Source organism: Cyprinus carpio, chromosome A24 (assembly GCF_018340385.1).
Source record: "Cyprinus carpio isolate SPL01 chromosome A24, ASM1834038v1, whole genome shotgun sequence".
In the NCBI taxonomy this organism is placed as follows: domain Eukaryota; kingdom Metazoa; phylum Chordata; class Actinopteri; order Cypriniformes; family Cyprinidae; genus Cyprinus; species Cyprinus carpio.
The window spans coordinates 8,234,325-8,257,996 of NC_056595.1; the positions used below are offsets into that span (position 1 = coordinate 8,234,325).

At 40.9% G+C, this 23,672-nt stretch overlaps 1 protein-coding gene across 1 annotated transcript in view; it reads left to right on the top strand.

The window, feature by feature from the left end:
* The window catches only part of LOC122135449, a 41,973-nt gene extending 18,499 nt beyond the window's left edge, over positions 1-23,474 (top strand). The window contains exon 8 of the mRNA XM_042714891.1: positions 23,471-23,474. Within this exon, the coding sequence (XP_042570825.1) occupies positions 23,471-23,474 (4 nt within the window). The remainder of the gene's footprint in view (positions 1-23,470) is intronic.
* The last annotated feature ends 198 nt before the right edge of the window (positions 23,475-23,672 follow it).

A 23,672-nucleotide genomic window follows, 5' to 3' on the forward strand; every position in this document is an offset into this window, starting at 1 on the left:
GTGTGGGTTTATTTTCCTTGATTAGTAAAAGGTTAGTTTCACACAAAATGAAAATGAGCCCATGAATTACTCACAAGTCATCCTAGGTGTATATGACTTTCTTCTTTCAGACAAATCCAGTTTGAGTTATATAAAAAATTATCTTTGATCTTTCAAACTGTTTAATGCCCACTCAGTGGGTGTTGCAGTATTATCAGTCCAAAATAAGTTAAATAAAAAGTTGCCATCCTTAATAAAAAATTTCGCACACAGCTCTGGGGTTGAACAAAGTCCTAATCTGTAGCGAATCGATGCCATTTTTTTTAATAAGAAAAATAACCATATTTAAAACGTAATAATCACTTTAATCTAGCTTGCGCTCACTGTTGTACACGGAAGTAGTTTCGGGTGGATGACATATGATGTCAGCTTTGCGCATGCGCCGCTCAGAAGTGTCAAATGCAGAAGTGCAGAGGAGAGATCAAGACAAAACAATGGTCACGATTAGAAGTGCAAAACGAGGATTTGTAAAGAAGAATGTCGGAGGATTTCGATATAAGCCAGATGAGACTGGTTTTCCTTTGCTAATGTAAGGAAACTTTGCTTCCTTTGCTCATGTTAACAAACATTGGTTTTCATGAGGACACACCCGGTTTAGTTTCACCCAAAAATGAAAATTAGGCTGCGTTTTACTCACCCGGAGGCATCCTAGGTGTATATGACTTTCTTCTGTCAGGCAAATCCAAGTCGGAGTTATATAAAAAATTGTCTTTGATCTTTTCAAGCTGTTTCATGGCACTCAACGGGTGTTGCATTCCTTCAGTCCAAAAAGACGTGTGATATAAAAAATTACCCTTCCATAAAAAAAAGTGTCTCACACGACTGCGGGGGGTGAACAAATTGCCTCCTGTAGCGAATTGATGCATTTTTTGTAAGAAAAATATCCATATTCATAGCGTAATAATCACTTGAATATAGCTTGCGCTCACTGTTGTAAATTAAGCAGTTCCATGGGAATGACGTACGTATGAGGTCAGCTTTGCGCATGCACCTCTCAGAAGTGACTGCATGAGGAAACACAGCGGAGAGATCAAAACAAAACAATAGTCACTAATTAGAAGTACAAAATGAGGATTTTTCAGAGGATTTCGATATAAGCCAGAGGAGACTGATTTTCCTTTGCTTTAAGTAATGGAAACTTTTGCTTCCTTTTGATCCTGTAAACAAACGTTGACCTTATCAGCGCGCATGCGCAACGCTGACCCCATACGTCATGCTCTCCGGAAGTGCTTAATTTACAACAGTGAGCGCAAGCTAGATTAAAGTGATTATTAAGTTTTGAATATGGGTATTTTTCTTACAAAACGAGTTAATTTACGAGTAGCTTGCAGCTGGTTAAGCTACAGTTTCAGAGTAGCTTCCCCCCAACACTTTTATATGTCCTATCCTTATTACCATATCCTTAGTCTCAGCCTCAGATGTAATGCCCACGGACCTTCTAAACGTCTGATGCATATGGGACACAAAAGGGGAACACTTCAAGGAGTGTCGCAGTCGTCATCAGATTGAAAGGTTTTACAGGATTCCAGGAGACGTCTGTGTTGCATTCTTTAATGTTCCATCTGGAAACAAAGATGCCATGGCGCCAAACTGTGACGATGAGCACTTATTAGGGACAATTTAAACACTGGAGTTTGGAAAAGTATGTGAAATATTCAAAGTTCGTGGCCACAAGAGTCTTTGAAATGCGTCTGAGAGTTTTACCATACCGGTCTGTTATTGTGGCGACATTTCCACGCCCCCCACAACATGGCTGCTGAATGAAAGACAAACTGTGATTGGTTGTTTGGACATGTTGGTCAAACGGTCTTAAGGGCAGTCCCCCCCTTGGCCAATGAAAGCTTCCATGGATTCCAGACCTTCAGCCGTCAATCTGAATGTCTGGCTTCGCGAGACTACCAAATCCTCAGCTCTCATGTGTTTTGTGGCCATGTCCACCATTTTGTCTGCGTGTGATCGGCTGTGGTCACATCCATCCTTACAAAGCGGCTGTAAAAAACACCATACAAGTACAAAAAATGATTCCATAGAGAATACTTTGAAGCTGAACGTCACACAGCGTTGAGTTCTGGGAACTTCTTTGTTTTTCTGCCATGCTAGGATTGCGCTGCTTTTCCGCTGTTGAGTTTAGGGCAGTAGTGCTACGATAATGCTACAAAACTGTTACAAATTCCAGGAATTTGATTTTTGTTTGTCATTTGTTGACAAATATAAAATACAGTGTGTTTCGTGTCTGTCTGTTGAATGTGACCCACAATCTCTGATTCTCCTCCGTGGCCACGGAAAAAAATTATATTTACAATCACAACAATTTAAAGTCACTGAAACATTCTAACAAAGAAATGGATGATGGACTTCTGTCAGCTTGTTGAACACACATACATTTATTTGGATATTCTACCATATGATGGCTGAAGCAGCAGCGAGTGTCCACCGTCAATCAAATTAAACATTGTAAGCGAAAATTCTACAAAACATCTAATTATCATGGAAAGCGACAAAACTGCTTCTCTCCCTGCCAAAAGCATGTGAAAAATTACTGGAACTGGAATAAATTACTGGAACTACTGAGATCACAAAACCGGACATGATAAAATAAATGTTTTTTTTTTTTTTTTTTTTTTTTTTTCTCATTAAATAATTTCCCCTTTCTCACATAGAGCCCACAGACAGACAGAGACCCCTCCCACAATAGTTTTGATTGACAGTGGCATTTCTGGTGGCTTACGGTGACCTTGAAATAAGAGAGAAACAGACTAATATTAGCATAGATGCCATTCTTCTAACGATGTAGCAAGTACATCGGGTGTTATGGGAAGCTTGTTCCGAGTTCCAATTTACCTAATTAATACAGCTTAAAAATTGGACTTGGATATTAGAAGCGTATTACTTGTGTTATGTGTAATCCAGGTTAAAGATATGTGGTCTTTAATCTAGATTTAAACTGCAAGAGTTGTGTTGCGTCTGTTGTCTGTCACGGTTATTCCAGAGTTCCAAGAAGGAATATAATTGTGAGGATACTACCTTTTCTAGTTACTTGGACAGAAAAGGGAGAGTTCAAGATCGGTCTGTAATTGACTAGCTTTTTGGGGTCTAGTGTGTTGTTTTTTTGATGAAGATGCTTAATAACAGCCAAGTTGAAGGTTTTGGGGACATATACTAATGACAATGATGAATTAATAATAGTCAGAAGAGGATCTATGACTTCTGGAAGCACCTCTTTTAGGAGCTTAGATGGAATAGGGTCTAACATACATGTTGTTGGTTTAGATGATTTTAACAAGTTTATACAATTCTTCCTCTCCTATAGTAGAGAATGAGTGGAACTGTTGTCAGGGGATCTATAGTGCACTGTCTGATGCGATACTGTAGCTGACGGCTTGCATGGTAACAATTTATCCTCTAAAAGTATCTATCTTAGAAGTAAAGTAGTTCATTAAAGTCATTACTGCCTCTGCTGTTGGGAAATGTCAACACTTGGTTGATGCTTTTTTTTTTTCGTTAATTTAGCCCACTGTATTGAATAAATACATGGGGCTATGTTTGTTTTTCATCTAAAAGAGATGAAAAGTAATCAGATCTAGCATTTTTTAATGTTTTTCTGTAGGATAGATTACATTCCCCGCCAAGCAATACGAAATACCTGTAGTTTTTGTTTTCCTCCAGCTGAGCTCCATTTTCCGAGCTGCTCTCTTTAGGGTGCGAATGTGCTCGTTATACCACAATGTCAGTTTTCCTTAATATCTTCCTTAAGCGTAAAGGAGCACGTGGTTTAAAATGCTAGAAACGAGAGAGTCCATAGTTTCTGTTATATCATCAAGTTGTTTTTCTGAGGTTTTGGGATATGCTAAGGAATTGGGATACATCAGGAAGATTACTTACAAAAGCAGTCTTTTTGTGGTAGAAGTGATGGTTCTACTATACTTGTAACAAGAAGTAAATTTAACAGTTTTTTGCCACAAAACTAAATAATGATCTGAGATATCATCGCTTGGCTGCTTAGTTTCAACACCCATCACATTAACATTAATCCATGTGACAGGATTAAATCTAGAGGTATGGTTTCGACAATGAGTAGGTCCTGAGATCGTGTTGTCTAACACCCAATATAGTTCAGAATGTCTATAAAAACTGATCTCAATGCACCTTTTTCATTATCAACAGGGATATTAAAATCACCAACAATTAAAACTTTATCTGCAGCCATACAAACATCACAGGGGATTTATCATTAACACTCTGTTTCTTTCTCTGGACATGTTATATGAAGCACCATTACTGTCAAACGAGTTATACTTGAAGCGCCGCCCCTCTGAGAAATACTGAAACCATTGTTAGAAATTAAAGCAACACCTCCCCTTTAACCTTTTGAACATGGCACATGTTGTTATAACAGTAATCTTGGGGAGTAGACTAGATGTTAATCTGGAGGATAGCTATAAAATAATGTAATCATCAGGTTTTAGCCAGGTTTTCTGTCAAACAGAGCACATCTAGGTTATATCATCTACAAAAAGTGCTTTCGTAGAAAAGGGACCCCTGATATTCAAATAAACCAATCTTTATCATTTTGATTATCCGTATTGCGTCTGTTTTTTATTTGTTGAACCTCAATTCAAATTGTTACTCTTAATTGGTTTGGACATTTTTTTTTTATTTTTTTTTATTTTCTAGTTTGGGAAAAACAGGACACAGAATTTATAGTGTGATAATCTAGGTGCAAGAGTCTCTATGGTGCTGGAGAAATCACTCAACTTCTGTGACAGGAGGCGGCTAGCAGACGTCCCACCCCCCCCCCCCCCCCCCAATTAAGCCCCATTCCGTCTGCTTCCTGAAACTGTGCTCCAGTTTTAGTCAAGTACAACCTCTAAGACTATGGGGCATATTTCTAGATAGAAGAAGCGGTCACCTACCAGGCAGGGATGAAAGACCATCTCTTATCAACAGGTCAGTCCCTGCCCCAAAGGCTTGTCCCAGTTGTCCCTATGAAACCTATGTTATTCTGCGGGGCACCACTTAGACCGCCAGCCCGTGAGTGTGACTACCAGTCTGGCGTTTTGTACCTCATCACCACAGGTAAAATCAGGGATGGGAGACCAGAGCATATTACAAGTTGTCGCTTACCATCATGCTTGCAATTTCACACACCTCTTTTAAAGTTTAGTTTAGTGAATCTCCTGACATGGCGACAGTCCAAAACATCATTAGCCGCTGGAGTGAATAACAATCTTACTGTCAATTTCCATTTAAGCATTAGCCAGACTTTTAAATTTGCCAATGAGTGCCAGGCACTATGTGGGCTCCCGGTAAAAATTGGACTATGGTTGCTGGTGCCTTATAATGTCACAATAATTTTAAATTCACTATGAATCGCCCATCAACTAGAGCATTTTCATCAGGTTTTTGTTCTCAGTGGGTGCTTCAATTGAGTGGGGGAGAAACCTTTTTTCTAATTTTTTGATCAGAAAACAGAAGAATCTGTGTTTTTTGACCCCCCGTCTATTGCCTCCCTCAACAGTTTACCCATTTGCCCTGGCTCCAACATGCCCCTTGTTACCGTAAACTGTAACAACTGTACAGGACTTCCCTGAGCTAGTCCCGCATCCAAAGCTGTAATCTAGAGCCCTCACATTCTTATTGCCTCAAGTAAAGTTTGGATGCATGTCTCTAATTCCTAAAATCTTCTCTTCAGCCTAACCTAATTCCCCTGCATTTATCACATTATGAATCCCTTGTCGCCTAACAGAGAGAGATAAAATATCACATTTGGCAAGCGGTGGCAAATCAACAATCAGCAGGAGAAGCCATTATCCCCATCTGCGATTGATGAATGATTCTTACCAGAGTTCTTTGATGAACTGGTGAAAAAAAAATGTTGCAAGAGAGAAAAGAAAGGGAGCGAGAAGAGAGGAGAGTAGAAAAAAACCATCAATAAGGCCCCCCCCCAAAAGGCAATGGAAAAAAAATCCCACTAATGAAATGACAAAGCTACCCGATTCTACTGGCATTGCCAGGTGCTCTGGCACTCACGGATTTACGACAATACACGCAAACGATCACATTAATCAGATTAGATTGATAGATAATATCATAAAAATATGGTGGGAATTAAGTTTATATTTTGATCACTATTAAAACACGGGAGAGTGATAGTAAAGATAGAGATTCTACAGAAAAAACAACGCTACACTGAATCTACGATCACAATCCAGTCCGCACGGTAAACAGGAAGCAGGAATAACACTGTCCCACAGCGACACGTCTTATACAAACAAAAAACCAAACATACCAATATACTCTCGGCAGTACCATATACCATATACTTCACCAGTGTTGTGTATGTTTGATCGCGCTTATGCCTTTAAAATCGACACACATACTGCGCATGGTTCTACGTACCTAACACCGTACGACACACTGAGATATCACAGTTTTCAAAGTTACCCAGTATTGGGTGTTTACATGGAAATAATACGGCTGCGTGTTCATAACATTTTTTTTTTTTTTTTTCAACAATATATCCATTTGGAGTCCCCACAAACGACCAGGCAAAACGCATAAAACGTTTCCCACCTTTGTGGGCTGAAAATGTTGTGTACACGCCGCCTAAATTAGGAGTTTATTGAGCGGAAAAACTCTAAGTTAATAGGCAGGTGGGCCTATTCCACGGTTCCCTTTCAAGGGAACTTCGAACCTGCGTCCTCTATGGCGTCGCTATGGCGACCACCTCGTCGTGACCCGTGTTCTGACGCAGCCAACTGAAAAGAACACCAACAGTTGGCCGTCGACAGCCTCTGCCTTCACTCCCAGCTGCGACTATAAAACAGTGCATCGGGAAACAACACGTCGATCCTATTTCTTCGGGCTCACTGACTGTTTTGTTTTGAAGCGTGCATCTGAAAGAAACCGGTAAGAGCGATCTTTCTCTGTCTAGCATGGCGGACTACTATCAAGCGTTTTAGACAATGTTATGCATCGCCCCCCCATGTCGGCGTTATTTGACACCTCTGATGACACACCTACGGATCTTTACCTTATTTGTTTGGGGAAATTAGCAAGCACGCGTGGTCTGTGAGGAGGAAATCTGGGCGATGCATTTGCGAGCATTTTTTCAAGAAAGAAAGCTCCGCTCCCTCTCACCAATCGTTCGTCTCCTCTCTTTCCGAAGAGAGATCACGGAGGCACGGAGGAGAATGAGCTCGTGAGAATTTTCAGGTGGAATCTGTCTGAATGGTTTAAAGAGGGACTTTCCCTTTCCCGCTCTCAAATGGCGGCGGACGCGGAGAGAGCCGGTCGGGGAAGATGATGCTTTATCTTTAACACTTTTTCTGTACTGAGGTTAGTGCTCTGATGACGGTTTTATTTTAACCAGGGAAAAGCAGGGAGCTATTGGAGGAGGGTTGAGAAGCTTGAAAGGCTAAAAAGCCTTCTCAATTCTCCCTGCCCCTGCGTATGTAATGAGCTGGTGGAGAGTTTATGGATGGGCCCGGTCGATAAGGCGTTATTTTTACGACCATCATAAAAGGGAGCCCTCCAGCTCAGGTGAGCCTATCCATTTCTTCCTGATCTCCATACAGAGATCGAAAGGAAATGAAAAGAGGCCGTTTTCTCCTTCGAATCGATCGGTTTTTCAGCATAAGAGTTTTGCCCCGACATCGAGGCATGCGCGAAAAACGCGTCTATGAGAGGATGCCCCTGGGCAGAAAGAGCTTTCGATTCTGGCCGGGGGAGACATCCTATCTAAAAATCTCACTCCTTGCTATCTAAGCCCCTTCACAGCAATCTATCTCGCTTCAGTGGCACGGCATACGCTGTCAAGAGCAAGAGTTCAGGCTGTTGTCGTTAATATTACAAAAATATACTGCCTTCAAGCATATCAGGACTGATCTGCTGAGCGAACTGTGATAGAGGCGAAGGACTTTGGTCATGATCAGGTAGGCCGAGCGCGCCGCTCCACCACAGTCTCTCTCTCGTCTTATCCGGGCTACCAAGCAGGCCGCCTCTGCTCTGCTGCGCAGGACTAATATGGCGGCCTGTTTGTGGCGGAGGGACGATAGAGACCATCTGTGTGCCATGAACCCTGGAAGACAGGGCGTAATAAAGACAAGGCTTTCTTTCTTCTCGATGTCTCAGGTTTCGCATTCCTGAATTGTTCGTTATTTTCAGTTGATCTCCGGTGATCGAGAAGTCGGGAGCCGAATGCGCCACCCTGCTGCTTTTTCAGATCCTTCGTTCCACCGAGGTCCGGGTCTGAGCCCACGACCAACATAGGAGGTCCTGGCCATGTCTCGATCTGAGGGTCAAAAGACGGGCACAGGACGGCTAGTGTCGCGACTCGACGCTCCTCCCCCACCTGTGCGGCAGGCAGTGATAGAGAGAAACAGTTATTTTTTTTTGATGGGTCAATCCAAGGGAGGTCAACAGAATCGCCTAAGGGATGATCGATTCCAGACGTCGCACGCGTAGTTGCTCGTTCTGAGTTCCAGAGTTGCTGTGATCATACTGAGGGTATCTACTCTTGCGCATCTAGGGAATTTTACCTTATGATGTTTATACTCCCACGTCGATTAAGATTTTAACTGCTGCTTTAATCCCTTCCCCTTTCCGCTCTCTCAGCGTATCCGAGTTTAGGGTGGAAAAAACCTATAAACGATAACAGTCTCTCGGACTCCCTTGCGGCTCTAACTCCGGACCCCTATGGCTGGTTTTATGGACTCTGGCAAGGGCATTCCTCAGTCTTTGCAGTTAGATGTTCAAGCGCGCCCTTTGAGCGCGTGGCTCAACCAGCGCAGGGAAGGTGTGGTAGTCTAAAGAATAAACCTTATGGAACGTAGACTTATGTTAACACAGTGTTGGTGGTGGTATGTGTCTACTAATAAACCTCTGTGAGTTTCCTTTTGGCAGTGCTCAGTTAGTCCAGGGTTTACTTAAACACTCGTCAGCACCAGCCATCAGGCTTCAGGTTCAGGTTCTAGGGGCGGCTGAGATGGCACCCCCCCCAGCAGGTTTATGCTGGGGAGCCTCTCTGATCATCAGGCCTGGCCAGCACTGCAAGGGAATTTCATGTGATGTCCGGCCCGGTCACCCTGATGGGTCTAATGGCAGCGCATTCAGGTGCTGCGCATCAGCGGGGAAGTGAAGGTGGCGCAGGTTGACAGGACGTTCTTCCCCATTGTAGATGCTGCCTCAGGTATGGCGTCCCCCTCGCTTCGAGTTTATAAAATTCCCCGTGTTGCATTCAGTCAGTGGTTCAGCGCCTCTTGGGCTTTACGATGCGGACTGCTTATTGCCCATTTAGGGTATCACACGAGTATCCGCTTACGCCTCTCTAGCTCTGATGTACCTTTTGAAAGCAACATGGTGGTTCAGTGTGGGCACCGTGGAACACTTTGCGCAAACAAAACAATAAACACACATCACCCCCACCCCACCCCCTTCTAAAAATCCACGTATTGGTAAGTGTGCAAACTGCAGGACTCTGCGCACATTTCTGAATTCCTTTAGGGTAAGGGTTACGCCTCCGCCTACTGCCTCGTTCCCCTTTTCCTTGAGATGATTAGAACTTGGTTGTCCTTGCGGTCTACCATTCAGTCAAGGTGTTGTAATTTGTTTATTACACCTCAAGCAATCTGCCTGTCCTCAACATGAAAAGGGCTATCTATTTCGGGGATCCGGAGATCGGTTATTCGGGGGTTCGGGGTAGGATTCGGGGTTTGCGGGTGCGATTTCTCGTGGTTAGTTTAGGGCAGCGTGCCCCCTTTTTCCCAACGCAAGGGTCGCCTAGAGCATGCTTCTCTGTATTCAGGAGTTCTCCCTCTCATATGAGAATGAGTTCACTGTTTTTTGCCCGAGAGACGCGTCCGGCATTATTTTAGTCCACAGATCGAGTTCGATGACTCTCAACTATACTTTTTTGAGATGCACCATTAGATCATCCTATGAGCGGCTCTAGCAGAGTGCCAACGAGAAGCCTTCATTAGAACAGTATTTGGACATGCCCTGATATGGTTAAGTGTAGCACGTGAAGTATTGCACACTTTCTCGAAATCCACCCACTGTGGTAGTTTCGCCCGCTAGTACTGCTGCCTTCTTTATAGACTCGTATATGGTTAGGTCTTTCGCGTCTGTGATTGCTTCGTGACACTTGGTCTTGAGCTGGAAAAGCCCCGTTCAGTCCTATCTTGGGCTCCCACTCCCACCCATGTATCATTCCTCGGAATACCTATTCTAAACAGGGTGTTGCTACTGGAGATGTCTGTTGTGGCAGGCTCCTTCAGCATAGGTTTTGCTGGCGAAGCAAGCTGTAGCCCCCTGTGTGACATAGGTAGTCTAGACTAGTATTATAAAAATGCGTAGGTCCATAAGACGTATCCCTTTAGAACGGTTCTTTCCTTTCCGTCCCTGACTTCCGAGCCTTTTAGCTCTACCCCGGGACGAGGCCCTAACAAGTATTGCTGGGTATGTAGCTTAGGCCCATTTTGGGCCGTCAGGGGTGCAGTCCAGAAGACTCCTTCTAAAAGTCCCGGGGCAACCTCCCATGTTGTAATGGCTATTCAGGCTATTGGTACTTAGTGTTAGCCTGATTCTGGCCTGCACTTCCCCTCAGCATGGCCGGCGTGGGTATACTGTTCCCATAGCGAACCCTAGCGGAACGACAGTTCGAATTTCCCTTGAAAGGGAACGTCTCAGGTTGACTAATGTAACCCCCTGGTTCCCTGAGTAGGAGAACTGAGGAAACCTGCCGTCCTCTAGCTCCCTTGCCAGGCTGCTGCCGCCAGCTTCCAGACGAAGAAGAAGTTAATGAAGGTGTTTCCTTTCCCTCCCTCCTCCCTTTGTGTTTCCCGATAGCCGCTGTTTTTAGTCGCACGGTAGTGACCGTCAGGGCCTGTCGACCAGGCCAACTCGTTGGGTGTTTTTTTTTTTCTTTGTATGCTTCAGATCAATCAGGTGGTCACGGTCAACGAGCGAGGTGTTTTCCCCCTAGCGACCCGCACCTAAGATGAAGACCAGTGTTCCTCCGTTCCCTACTCCAGGGAACCATGGTTTCCATTCTGCCTACAACCCTGATACCGATGTTCTCTGTCTCTCACTAGGCTCTGAGGGTAAACCCTTTGCAGGTGTTGGCGGCATCAGGGGGATAATCCCTCGTTCCAAATGGAACGGGGGCTTTGCGAAAGTGAAAAGTCTATATAAAAGTGGACTAAATGGGCCTTTGATTGGGAGATAGCCTTTCATTTCGCTGCTGGGATGGCAGTCGTGGCTTCAAAATCGCCCTTTGGAGGATGGAGCTCACGAATTGGGGGGGACGTAGCTTATTATAATCGAACAATTATACCCATTGATCGTGGTCACGAAATGATTGACCATTAACAAATCTCCCATCAGTAAATCAGCGTCCCATGTCCGCTCTATGTCTGACAATAACAGCATTCTGAAGGAAAAATTTATTTGCGATAGAATGCAAACAGCGCATTGCTTCTCTATCTAGATTGGTTAAGTGTTGTAGTCAGAGCGCATCCTATACACAATGCTCACGCCATATGCTTACGTTTTATTTTTCCATGGACAGTGTTGCGTATTATGAAACGTCTAAGGTTCAATATTATGCGTTATACCCACATTGGTTTTGTTGCTTCAACAAAGTCCATGTCATGTAGCTTTCGCATTAATGATGTCCCATACAGTTTGTGTGAAACTCCGTGATGCTTTGTTTATAATTCAACTTTTTTCCCGCACAAATATCAACTGTGCTGTCTGCTGCTGCAATTGCAGAGAGACCACCGCTCAGTGCGGCTACGCGATCGTGGGAGTGATTTTGAATTGCACTGGGTGCAAGTTCTCATCGCTGCATCAGCATACACATGCCATGGAGAACAATATGGTAGTCAGTCATTGGAGACAGTTTCACGCTTTAATTCGTCAAAGTCAAGCCTAATGTTGTAGTTGTCGAAGAAAGCGGAGCGAAGAGAAGAGGAGAGGTAAATGTGAATTACTATTATTATGTTGTTATTATTATTATTAATTTTATTACTTGAATTACAAAGATTCAATGCTTTCATCCATAAGGCTTCCTCTTGCCATCACTAGCCAAGCATATGCTCCAACTATAATAACTTAAAAGCCCAGATTTAGGGAGGGTGATAGAGGACGCAAAAAGTAGCAATGACGGCTACCTATTTATTGCGTGTATTCGCCATGTATGAACTGATCAAGAGTTGCGGCAGTTATAGAACTTCAAAAAGAATGGCACGAGATAAGCATTTACGTTTAAATACTGTCTGAGCTTTCGTCGAGACTGGAACATATGATGCAACCGATTAACGGGGGTAGTAGTTTTGTAAATATATTGGTGACCTATCTTAGGAAGTTTGTTTTAATTATCTTCCTTCGCTTCTTCTCTGTTTTTAGTTTTTGTGGCCTGGGTTATTGCCTGACTGATCGTTTGCAGTGAACTGTCCCCAGTCGAACTAGTGGAGGTACGCAGGTTTGGGTGTTTATATAAAGTGAATTTTTTTATGTTTTTAAAAATTATGTGTAGTTATTTATAAGTGCGTGCATTTTATTTATTTAATTGATGTGTTTATATCATATATTCCACTGTTTGTTCATAGACAATGTTATTCACCTTTTAGATAGGGATGCACGGGTTTTTACCTTTTTACTTTAGATTTAATACATTTTGTAATCATTTTTTTTAGGGCTGCAACAATTAATAAAACTTAAATCAAAAAGCAATAAATCACGATTAGGAGGACAGCGGCGATGGTCATCCGTTTTCCGTGAGAAGCAAAGTTCTGTGCTCAGTAGTAACATCTCTAATGCCAAGGGCCAGGGGGTGCTCGTCCTCGCCTTAAAATCCAACTATGCCCATGCCCCTAAGAAGAATAGAATTTCTAAAATTAAATTAAGATTTGGAGAAAGGTTTGAGTTTCTTATTATTAAATTTTCATCAAAGTATCATCTATAAGTAAATGCTAATAATCATTCGGACATAGCCACCTATCACCTGGTATTAATAATACAATTAACTATTATGTGCCCTTTAATTAATTGTGTGCCTTTAATTCTGTGTTAAGAAGGAAGCCACAATCATCTCACCGGAAGGATTGATATTTCAACACATCTCGGCTGACTTTAGTGAAGTGATTGTTGATTTTAACCCATATTTAGTTTGATGTGCTATTTATTTTTCACCCTGCTCGTCAGATGGAGTAAGCCTTTGTTACTGCTGCGATGTAGTTCACTCAAGCTGTCATTATCATGAACGATTTAGTTAATTTTCATAATCCTAACGATTATGGTCGTCTGCGGCTATGAAAACATGATTTTGCATATCCTTGTGCAGGGAACAACGGTCTATGTGTAGTACATGATGCTCCACATGAAAGCAAGTTGATGGAGCATCATACAACTACAAGGTGCATCTCAAATGATTAGAATATCATGTGAAAGTTCTTATTTTTGTAATTTAATTAAAAAAAGCACAACTTTCTTATATTCTAGATTCATTGCATGCAAACTGAAATATTTCAAGAGTTTTTTGTTTTTAATTCTGATGGTTATGACCTTAATTCCAATGGAACTGTTACCACAGGATGTCCTCAAGGGTTAATGCTGTGTTTGCTGGGTTAAGCTTAGAAAAAATTCAGTATCTCAAAAAATTAGAATATTTTCTCAAAGATCAATCAAAAAAGATTTACAAAACAGAAATGTTCAAGATCTCCAAAGCTAGGTTTAATTATGCACTCAATACTTGGTTTGGGGCTCCTTTTTGCTATAAATTACTGCTTCAATGTGGCGTGGCATGAAGTAGTGATCAGCCTGTGGCTGTGAGGCGTTATTGAACCCAGTTGCTTTGATAGCGGCTCTTCAGATCTCCTCTGTATTGTTTGTCAGATGTGTTACTTATCTTCCTCTTGCACAATACCCACTATAGATTCTCTGTGAGGTTTAGGTCAGCAGTTGTGTTGGCTGGCCCAATCAAGCACATATGTATGGATCAGCAAACCACCTTGCGAAGTGTTTTTGGCATTGTGGCAGGGCCGACCCTAAAGTCCTTGCTGCATTAAATGAATCTATCAGCATCTCCATAAATGCTTGGGGTTGTCCCCCAGCAGATGGGAAGCAGAAATGTGCCTCCGAAAATCTCCTGGTAGATGGCTGCATTGGCACTTGATCTTTGGACTTGATAAAACACAATGAACCGACACCACTCTAGCAGCCCAGATCAAAATCATCACTGACTTAGAAACTTAAGACATAGACTTTGGATTATGCCGCCTCTCCCAGTCCTATTCCAGTGTGACAGACCTGATTTCCAAATGAAATGCTAAAATTTACTTTCATACTGAAAAGAGAGACTGTGGACCATTGAATCAACAGTCCAGTTCTTTTCTCCTTATCCTAGGTTAGATGCTTCTGATGTTTTTTTATGGTTCAGGAGTGGCTTAGGTTTCTAGGAATCTGTGACAGCTGTAGCCCTTTCTCTTGAAGACATCCGAGCCTTGCATGACTTTTGATGTGCCTGACTCTGGCTTTGAGTCCACTCCTTGTGTAAGTTCTGCCCAAGTTCTTGAATCAGTTTTTCCTGACAATCTTCCCAAGGCTGTGCATCCCCTCCATGTTGCTTGTGCACCTTTTCCTACCACACTTTTTCCTTCCAGATCAACTCTGAATCTCTCTATGAATATATTTTGATACAGCACTCTGTGAACAGCCAGCCCCTTTCAGCAAATGACCTTCTGTGGCTTACCCTCCTTGTTGAGCTCGGAGTGTCAATGATCGCATCTTAGTATCTTGCATCAAGTCAGTAGTCTTTGCCCTAATTGTGGTTATGATGTTCTAACTCTACCCTCCCCAGCAAAGGCTACCCAGTATTTATACTCAAAATTAATCAAACTAACCAAGCTCAAATGGAATATTCTATATATATAAATAAGCTTTTTGAATTAAATTACAAAAAATAAGGACCTTTTCTATGACATTACATTTTTTTGTGAACCCTGCACGCATAACACATATCATCTATGATTAGGCTGGTTGATTTTTTCTGGACTGAAAAAAATTCGACTGCATAGGATCAGCTTGCCCCCCCCCACCCCTATTACAAAAAATTACCAATCCTCTATCGTGTGCCCCTGATATGCAGACGCCGGAAATGTATTTAGGCTGACCTGAGACAGGTTTTTAGAGGACTAAGAACCGCATCCAAACTTTAATGGAGCGACAGTAAGAATGCTGAGGACGCCCTAGTAGCACATGGCTCACTGGATGCAAACCAGCTTCAGGGTAGTCTGATACGTTGTATCGGGTTTGGTTACAGAGAGCCTTAGAGATGAAGGCCGTGCACTTGGGCTGCACTGGGCTGAAGCTGGCACTGTAACGAAGGCTCAAAACAAGCCCTTTTTCATTCTCCCCGAACCAATAACATTAAACAGGCTTCCCGTTAAGATTATACTCCACTCAGTGAAGCACACCCATCCTGAGAAACCTGATCAACATGCCTGTAGTTCCCTCCTACTTCGGTGCCTGCAGACTACTTGTATGGAACGTGCAAATCGTGAAATACCAGCCACCATGAATCAATGTCTTCCTGTGGAAATTTAACTGTGCTGGCTAATGCTTAAACATAAATTCCCAAGTAAGATTGTTATTTCATGGCCGGCGCTAATGATGTTCGAATTCGTACCGATGGCCTTGTGTCACTATAAATCAATCAACATTAAGGGTTTGGGAACTGGCAATAATACGATGTCAGCAGACACTATAAGGTTGCTCATGGTACATCCCTAATGCCTTACCGTGCGACGATGAGATACATAGCAGACTACGTCGTCCAATGGACTAAGATGGCTAAGTGATGCCCACAGCACTTGCCCTGTCAGAATAACCGATGTCATGTCATAGACACAATTGCAATCAAGCCGATTTTGGGGCCAGACCTGACCTGTTTTCCAACAGAGATTGTCTTCTATCCCTCTGGATAGGTGGTGCCCACAGAATAATATAGCGTTTTATAGACAATTGATGAGTTTTAGGGGCAGACCTGACCTGTAATTAGAAACAGGTGTCCATGATGCAAATGACAGTAAGCATCCAGTCCTGCGGGTGGTGCTGCTCTTCTCTCTAGCTCAGGCACGTAGTAAATAGTACATGGCAAATCACTGGGGGCCATCAGGTCAGACAGCAGACATCGACTGGCTAATGCGGTTTACCCCAACTAAGCTAGCCACCTCATGCGACAGCAGGCAAGGATCAGTTAATTCTCCAGCACCCCCCCCCGGGACAGTATGGAGAAAAAAGTTCACCTAGGATATCACACCTAAGTTGAGAGGGGCGTGTCTATTCCTGAACTAGATGAATAACCAAAAGTTCAATCTAAGGCTGCAGCAAAGTAGATTGTGCAGAAGATTAATCTGTTCAAATGGTCTGGTTCCCAAAAAAAAAAAAGAAAGGTTTTAACAAATACAATACTGATAATCATCTAGTTGGTAAAACTCTCCACTTATTTCGGGGCTATAGAGGTCCTTTCTAGGTGCTTGATCCAAATCTGGGTGGATACAGTAATGAATCCGGGTGATCTGCAGTGCCATATGATCCGGATACGCACTGGATTGGGTGGCTTACGGTGACCTCGGAAAATAAGAGCTCTGTTTGACAGAAACCTCACTAAACCATGATGATTACATTATTTTTAATTAGTCTAACCCCCGAGATTACTTTTATAAACATGAGCCTCGTTCAAAAGTCAAGTCAAGTCATCTTTATTTATATATCTAAAGGTGCGTCAAAGCAACTGAACAACAATAGTGGAAGGCAATTAATAAATGCAAAGTGCAAAATGACAGTTAAAGGCAGTTCATCATTGAATTCCATTGATGTCATCATGCAGCTCAGTTCAGTTTGAAATAGTATCTGTGCAATAGTTTTGCAATCAAGTCAGCGATATACGTATTAAAGTGTCCACAACTAAGCAAGCCAGGAGGCGTGTGACAAGGAATTAAAGCTCCATCAGTGACGGAATGGAAAAAAACCTTAGGAGGGTTAATACTGAGGTCCTCGAGGGGTTGGCTATCTTTTTCCTCAGGTGTTCGGGATCCAGACGGGAGCTTGTGAAAACCCTATTCCCCAGGGGATGTAAATCCCTAAAAAAAGAAAAAAAAGAGACTAATTAGCGAGTGCTGTTCCCCAAGTAAAAAAATTTGAACCAAGCTAAAGAATAAAAAATGGGCATTTGATCAGATTAACTGCAGCCCAAAATTATAAGAGCTTTTATTTGAACCTTAAAAAAGGTTTTTTTTTAATCTATTTTTAAAAGGGGAAAGGGTGTCTGCCCCAACATTATCAGGAAGGCTATTCCAGAGTTTGGGAGCCAAATGTGAAAAAGCTCTACCTCCTTTAGTGGATTTTTACCCTGGGTACATAAAAAGTCCGGGTTTTGTGACCTTAGGGGCGGATGGAGGGGGGTTTAGAAGATATTTGGAAGCGGACTAACCCATTAAGGGCCTTATAAGTAAGAAAATTTTGAAACTGATAAGGGAAATTAAAGGTAGCCAGTGCAGAGCTGTAGTTTTGGGGAAATGATCTATTTTTCTTGCCCTGGTAAGGATTCCGCGCTTTTTGGACATCTGTAGCTTTTTTATTAAAGTGCAGGACAACCACCTAGAAGGCATTCAATGTCCCGTCTAGAGGGGAAGCAGAATAGCTTTTTTGCATCAGGAACAGGTAAAATGTTTTTTGGCAAGTTTAAGATGGAAGAAAGCTGTTTTTTTAAAGGGAAATAGATTTTTTAAAAGACAAATTACATCTAATATAAACCCAGATTTTTTACAGTAGAAGAAGTAACAAATCCGTCCAATTGCAAATTTTAAACCAATTCTGTGTAATGTTTTTTTGGGCCCAAAAAGTAAATTTTCTGTCTTATCTGAATTTAATGGAGAAAATTATTGGTCATCCAAAATTTTACATTTTTTAAAACCCCCTGTTAGCTTTGAATTTTGAAGTTTCACCTGGTCTTGTTGAAAATTTGTGAGTATCATCAGCATAACGTGGGGAAATAATCCCGTATTTTTTTAATGAAATTCCCAAAGGGGGAAAAGTATATTAAAATAAGAACTAGGACAGTCCGGGGACTCCATATTTTACTGGGATAAATGAGAATCCCCCCTTTAGATAAACAAAGTGGTGCGATGGGGAGGAGGATCTAAAAAATTTAAAACCTCCCTTGGATCCTGTATAGTTTTTGTAATCTATCTATGGGATGTTGGGTCTATGGGTCGAAGCGCCTAAAATAAGTAAACTAGAATGGGTGCAGCCTTGGTCGAGCAAAAAGAAGTCATTTGTAATTTTAACAAGTGCAGTTTCTGTGCTAGATGGGCCTGAAACCCATGAAATTTTCATAGGAAACTTTTTTTTTTTAGGTGGGGCAAATTGAGAGACACAACTTTTTTTAAAATTTTTGACATAAAGGGAAATTTGAAATGGGGATTTGCCGTTATAGGATCTAGTTGTGGGTTTTTTAATAAGAGGCAAAACCGCCCGCTTGAATGGTTTTGGGCGGACCAAAGATAAAGTTAATAATATTGGAGCGGTTTTTCTGTCAGGTAACAACTCTTTCGTAATTTAGGGGACAGGATCTAATAAAATGTTGTTTGGTTTTTGATGCAGTGATAAGTTTATTTTCCCTTTGTCCTATAGGAAAGCACAGCAGTTTATCTTTTGGGGGTGGATAAGACTGATTAGCGCTGTGAATCTACATTTGTTATTGTATTTCTGATGTTATCTATTTTTTCATGAAGAAATTCATAAAGTCTTACATTTTAAATGTGAGGGAATATTTAGATCGGGTGGGCCCGGGTTTTTGTTAATCTAGCCACTGTGTAAATAAAAACCCTTTGGGTTGTTTTTGGTTTTTTTCTTGGGGGTTTTTGGATATGTGGCCCTGGCAGTTTTTTGAGCCTGTCTATAGCTGAATACTGTTTTTTACGAATTCTAAAAAAATTCCAAGTTGTTTTTTCCCCTTTTTGCCAAACTCGGAGTTTCTTTTTGAGGGGGTTACTGTTTTACCATGGCACAGGTTTTTTCTAAACCTTTTTCAATTTTATGGGGGGGAAAGTCAATGTATTAGAAAATGGTGCCCCCGTTAAAAATTTTGTCAGTTTGGATTTTTGGGACCAGGCAGTTGGTAAACAGGGGGTTATTTGGAACTGCTTTGGGGGCTGGAACAATAGTTTGCCCCACGATAAGGCTATATAGTTATTTCATCAATAAAAATGCCCATACAAAGGGAAAAGGCAGTAACATATCACTTTGAGGGCGAATCTATGTCAGTAAGACGATTCCATGCGATAAATTAAATCTGCGTATGATTAAACGATGGGGTGGGCCCGGGGATTTTGCTTTCTCCAAAACAGTTTAATAAATTTGTAAACGCAAGTCCAAGTCATTTTTATTTCAATATGAAAGTTAAAAACTCCCAAAAAATTAGCACTTTTCAGCGAACCCAAAAGGTTGAGGGAAAACTCAAATTGAATAAATTCAATGAATTAATTCCCCAAACAACATGTTGAAATTATAATAAAGTTTTTAGGTGCACTGTTTAAATACACAAAAGAAAAAACCAAAAAAAAACAAAATTATATATTTTTTTTTTTTTTTTTTTTATTTATTTTTTGGGGGTGGGTTTGGGGGTGATGGTTAATAGTAAACTACTTTTTTCTTTAGGACTACACCACTGGTTAGTATCACAAGAAAGGCATTCAAGACTTTTTTCACAATTTACACTACACAGTGTCTTGTAATGTCATATGTATGGTTCTACTGCTGACTGAGTAATCCTGTGATCACATCTCTCTAGTATTTCCTCTTCTCCTACTACAATCGCCTATCAGGGGGCGGGCTAAAAAGGCAGTGATGTAGAAGCTGGCTGCTGGTCTTTTCCTGCAGAGGCAGTGCTTAGCCACACTATTACATCATAAAGTGGCACATTCCACAACTAGTCCTTTTCTGAGCATGGTTTGAAATAATTTTTTGTTTTTTAAAATTAACTAACAAGAGGGTTTTGAGTATTGAAACTTATGCTTTTATAGTACAGTGACCTGTTCTATGTCAAAAGATCAAGAGAAATTAGATTTCTCATTTCCTGACCCCTTTAAAAAAATATTTTTAAGGATCAATACATCATATACTTTTCTAATGCGCTCATAGTGTGCTAAGATGTGCAGAAAGTAAACCTGAGTGTACTATTGTGTTTGATAATTTAACTGTTCAGCTCTTGGAGTAAAAGTTTAAAGAATTTAGTGCCTTTGTAGAGACAGGGCCTCAATCATATGGAAATTGGCATTATTTGACCTTTGCCATGGTTACACTTGATTTATGTTAAGTTCCTCGTTTCCAATTGCACACATTCCAGCACCAATCAGTAGCCAATATCTTGTACTATGGAATAAAGACTAACCTGTTGTTATGCAGTCATTCATAGCAATCAAACAGTTTCTTTGGGCTGGCGTTCCATTTGCTAGCAAAACAAAACTGTCGGACAAAACAACCCGTATCCATCAGTGAGACAGTTTCCTCTGAAACCAGTGTGTCAGATCAGATGTACGGTATGAGAAATGTCACACATCCTGTTTGTCCTATTCATGCGATCCTCAAAATGATTAATTCAGCCATATTCACATAGCATCAAAAGTGTTTTCAAAGTTATGTGCATTTGACTATAGTTTTAAAGTTAAAACAATATTTGGTAATATGGAGGATGTTAAAAAAAAATCTAAACAAACTCTTCCATGTACATATTGAGTATTTGACAAATTGCTTTTAAATGCACTCATGTTGGAAACTTGTGAAAAGATTTTAAAACTCCTCACTTCACTGTGTCAAAGAGGCATGCATGTGATTTCAAAGGGCTTTACAGCACATAGTAGCACTCCAGACGCTGACCTGATTGAGATGAAGAGGTTGAGACACAAAGAACAAAAAGAGTTGATGCATGCTCTCATGTGTCCATGAGCACCAGACTGCAGGTGGAGAGTATGAGGAGCATGAGACCTAATGGCTGATATAAAGGAACAATAGAGACAGTAAGAGGTCATTACTCAGACTGTCATAGCACACACCACCTGCGCTCTCCTGTTAATGCTTTAGACAGACAGAGAGAGAGAGAGAGAGAGAGAGAGAGAGAGAGACTGTTGTGACTGTCAGACTTCATGGTAAATGAATGGAATATTGATCCAGCTGATGTGAAAGTAATATAAAATGTGTGTGTTTTTTATGTAATAAGGTCTAACTTTAAATGAAAAGCATGAGTATAAGTGGTATTATTACTTTAAAAAGTTATTACACTGAAGTGTTTTTCTTTCTTAAAGAAAAAATAATGATGATGATAAAAAGGTCAAATCTGACAATGAAATGGGAGTGGCATTTTCCTGTAATTAAAATTTTTTATTGCATTCAGAGAATATACATTTTTCTTTCTTTCTTTCTTTCTTTCTTTCTTTCTTTCTTTCTTTCTTTCTTTCTTTCTTTCGAAAGCAGTATTTAGCTAAATGTTTAATCAGTATGTGTGTTTCCTGAGAAACAAACCCATGCTTTCAACATTGCATGACGCTCTTGCAGTTGAGCGGCATATAAAACAACTTGGTGTGCAATATCTCTTTTAGAGTCAGTGCTCTAGAAGTCCAGCTCCAGTCTGATTTTGACTCTTAAGTTTTAAACATTTACTGAAAACTTGTATATCTCAATAGCACCAAAAATGATATGGGTCATGTACAGTGAAGTCCAAAGCTCAGTGTGAGTCTGATCACTCAGGGTTGTGGTGCCACTCGTGAATGTGTCTTTGAAGTGCTCTGTGGTTCAGAGATATCATGCAGCTGTCTTTGAGTCTGGCCTATCTCTCATTCACTGTTTGTAAACATCACTGTTTGAAGTTACACAGCATATCATGATGGCTACCAGCCTTCAGCAGAAATATAGGGTGACAGAGATATAGAGTAACATCATATTTTCATTGAAAAAATTATTTATTTTAGTTTAGTTTAGTTTTTATTGGCTTGCATTTGGCTTGCCTATTTGTGACAAACAGGGTAGATCATTTTGTTGTTTATGAGCCAATCTCTAGTGAAACTGATTGTTTTACAAAACACTCTCTTCGTTTAGCCTAATATGCAGAAATAGCTATATAAGTCATTAACAAGTTAATTCCTGTGGAACTGGAAACTGTTTAGGTAGAAACCTGTTTGAAAGCAGACATTTATGCAATTCCATTTGGTGGGGCTCTGGAGATGAAACACTTACGGTTTCCTAAACAGACTTCTGACATTTTTCTTCTGACAGTTTGCGACTGCGAGGACAATCAGCTATCCTTCCTGTCTCCTGTAGAACTGTCTTACACATATATGACAGACATGTTATATTACGGACATGTTATATTACGGACAATCTATTGCTCTAGCCACATCTGCAGTTCCTCATGTCACCCAATGGCATGTGAATAGGTCAGTAGGAACCCTGGGCATCTTTTTTTCTCTCTCTCTTTTTTTTGGAGTGTTTTCCAGAGTCAGAAAGATTCCTTTAATATTATTATTACCGTGGCCTTAATTGTCTAAGGACTATTCCACAGCTGCATGTGCAGTAACTGTGTGTGTGTGTGTGTGTGTGTGTGTGTGTGTGTGTGTGTGTGGTGTGTGTGAGTGGAGAGAGGAGGTGAGGAGAGTGAGAGGAGAGGAGAGAGAGAGTTTGTATTCATATTGTTGGTATTTTATGATCTTAATGAGTCATCATCCAGGAAGTGGATGATAAAACACAATGATACGATTTGTATATTACATAGAACATTGAAAATATGCTTAGTTTGTGTTAGTTCATTCCTGCATCTTGTCTGATACAAAGTGGCTGTGAGGAAATGCTGTCAGCAGGAGGTATTACAGCTCTCTGGCTGTTTATTAGCCCGTAAAAGTCCCTTGTCTTTAATTCTGTGTTTCTGTTGCTGGCACTGTCAGATATTTATCTGGCTGTTGAATTCTATCTCTTTCTCTGTCAGAGTGAGGGTTGGAGGTCTGTAGCCTGTCAGGGCACCTCTCATTCAAAGCAGCCGATTAATTTTGTGAGTATCCTTGATCCTTCTGGGCAGTGGAATATTTTCCTGTCAGATGGCTTTGAAGTTTCGCTTTCTCTCAGATGTCTTAACTTCTGTCACAGAGCCATGATTAAATGTTATTATGTCATGTTTAGACTTCCTATACAGACATGCTGGAACAAACACTGGTATTTTTGAGAAATTATCTGCAAGTCAAAGCTAAGAAGGTATTCGACTTCCTGTTTTACAATCCCAAAGTGATTACATATATTGATTTTTTTCCCAATTATTATTTAACTTTCTTTGTAACAAGATAAATTTGACTAACATAACTTGTGTCTTTTTTTCCTGTTATAGATGAAAATATGTTTGTTCTAGATTAAGTATCATGGCTGTGCATTCCCTCAGTTTTTGTTGTTAGAGAGACCATTTTTAAGAACATAAAAAAAAAAACTTTCTGCCCTAAATGCCTGCCTTCTTTTGACACATTTTATTTATTTCTAAAGACAATAAAGCTAATTAACAATCATGGTTTCTTCGGCTTTATTACTTGAATATA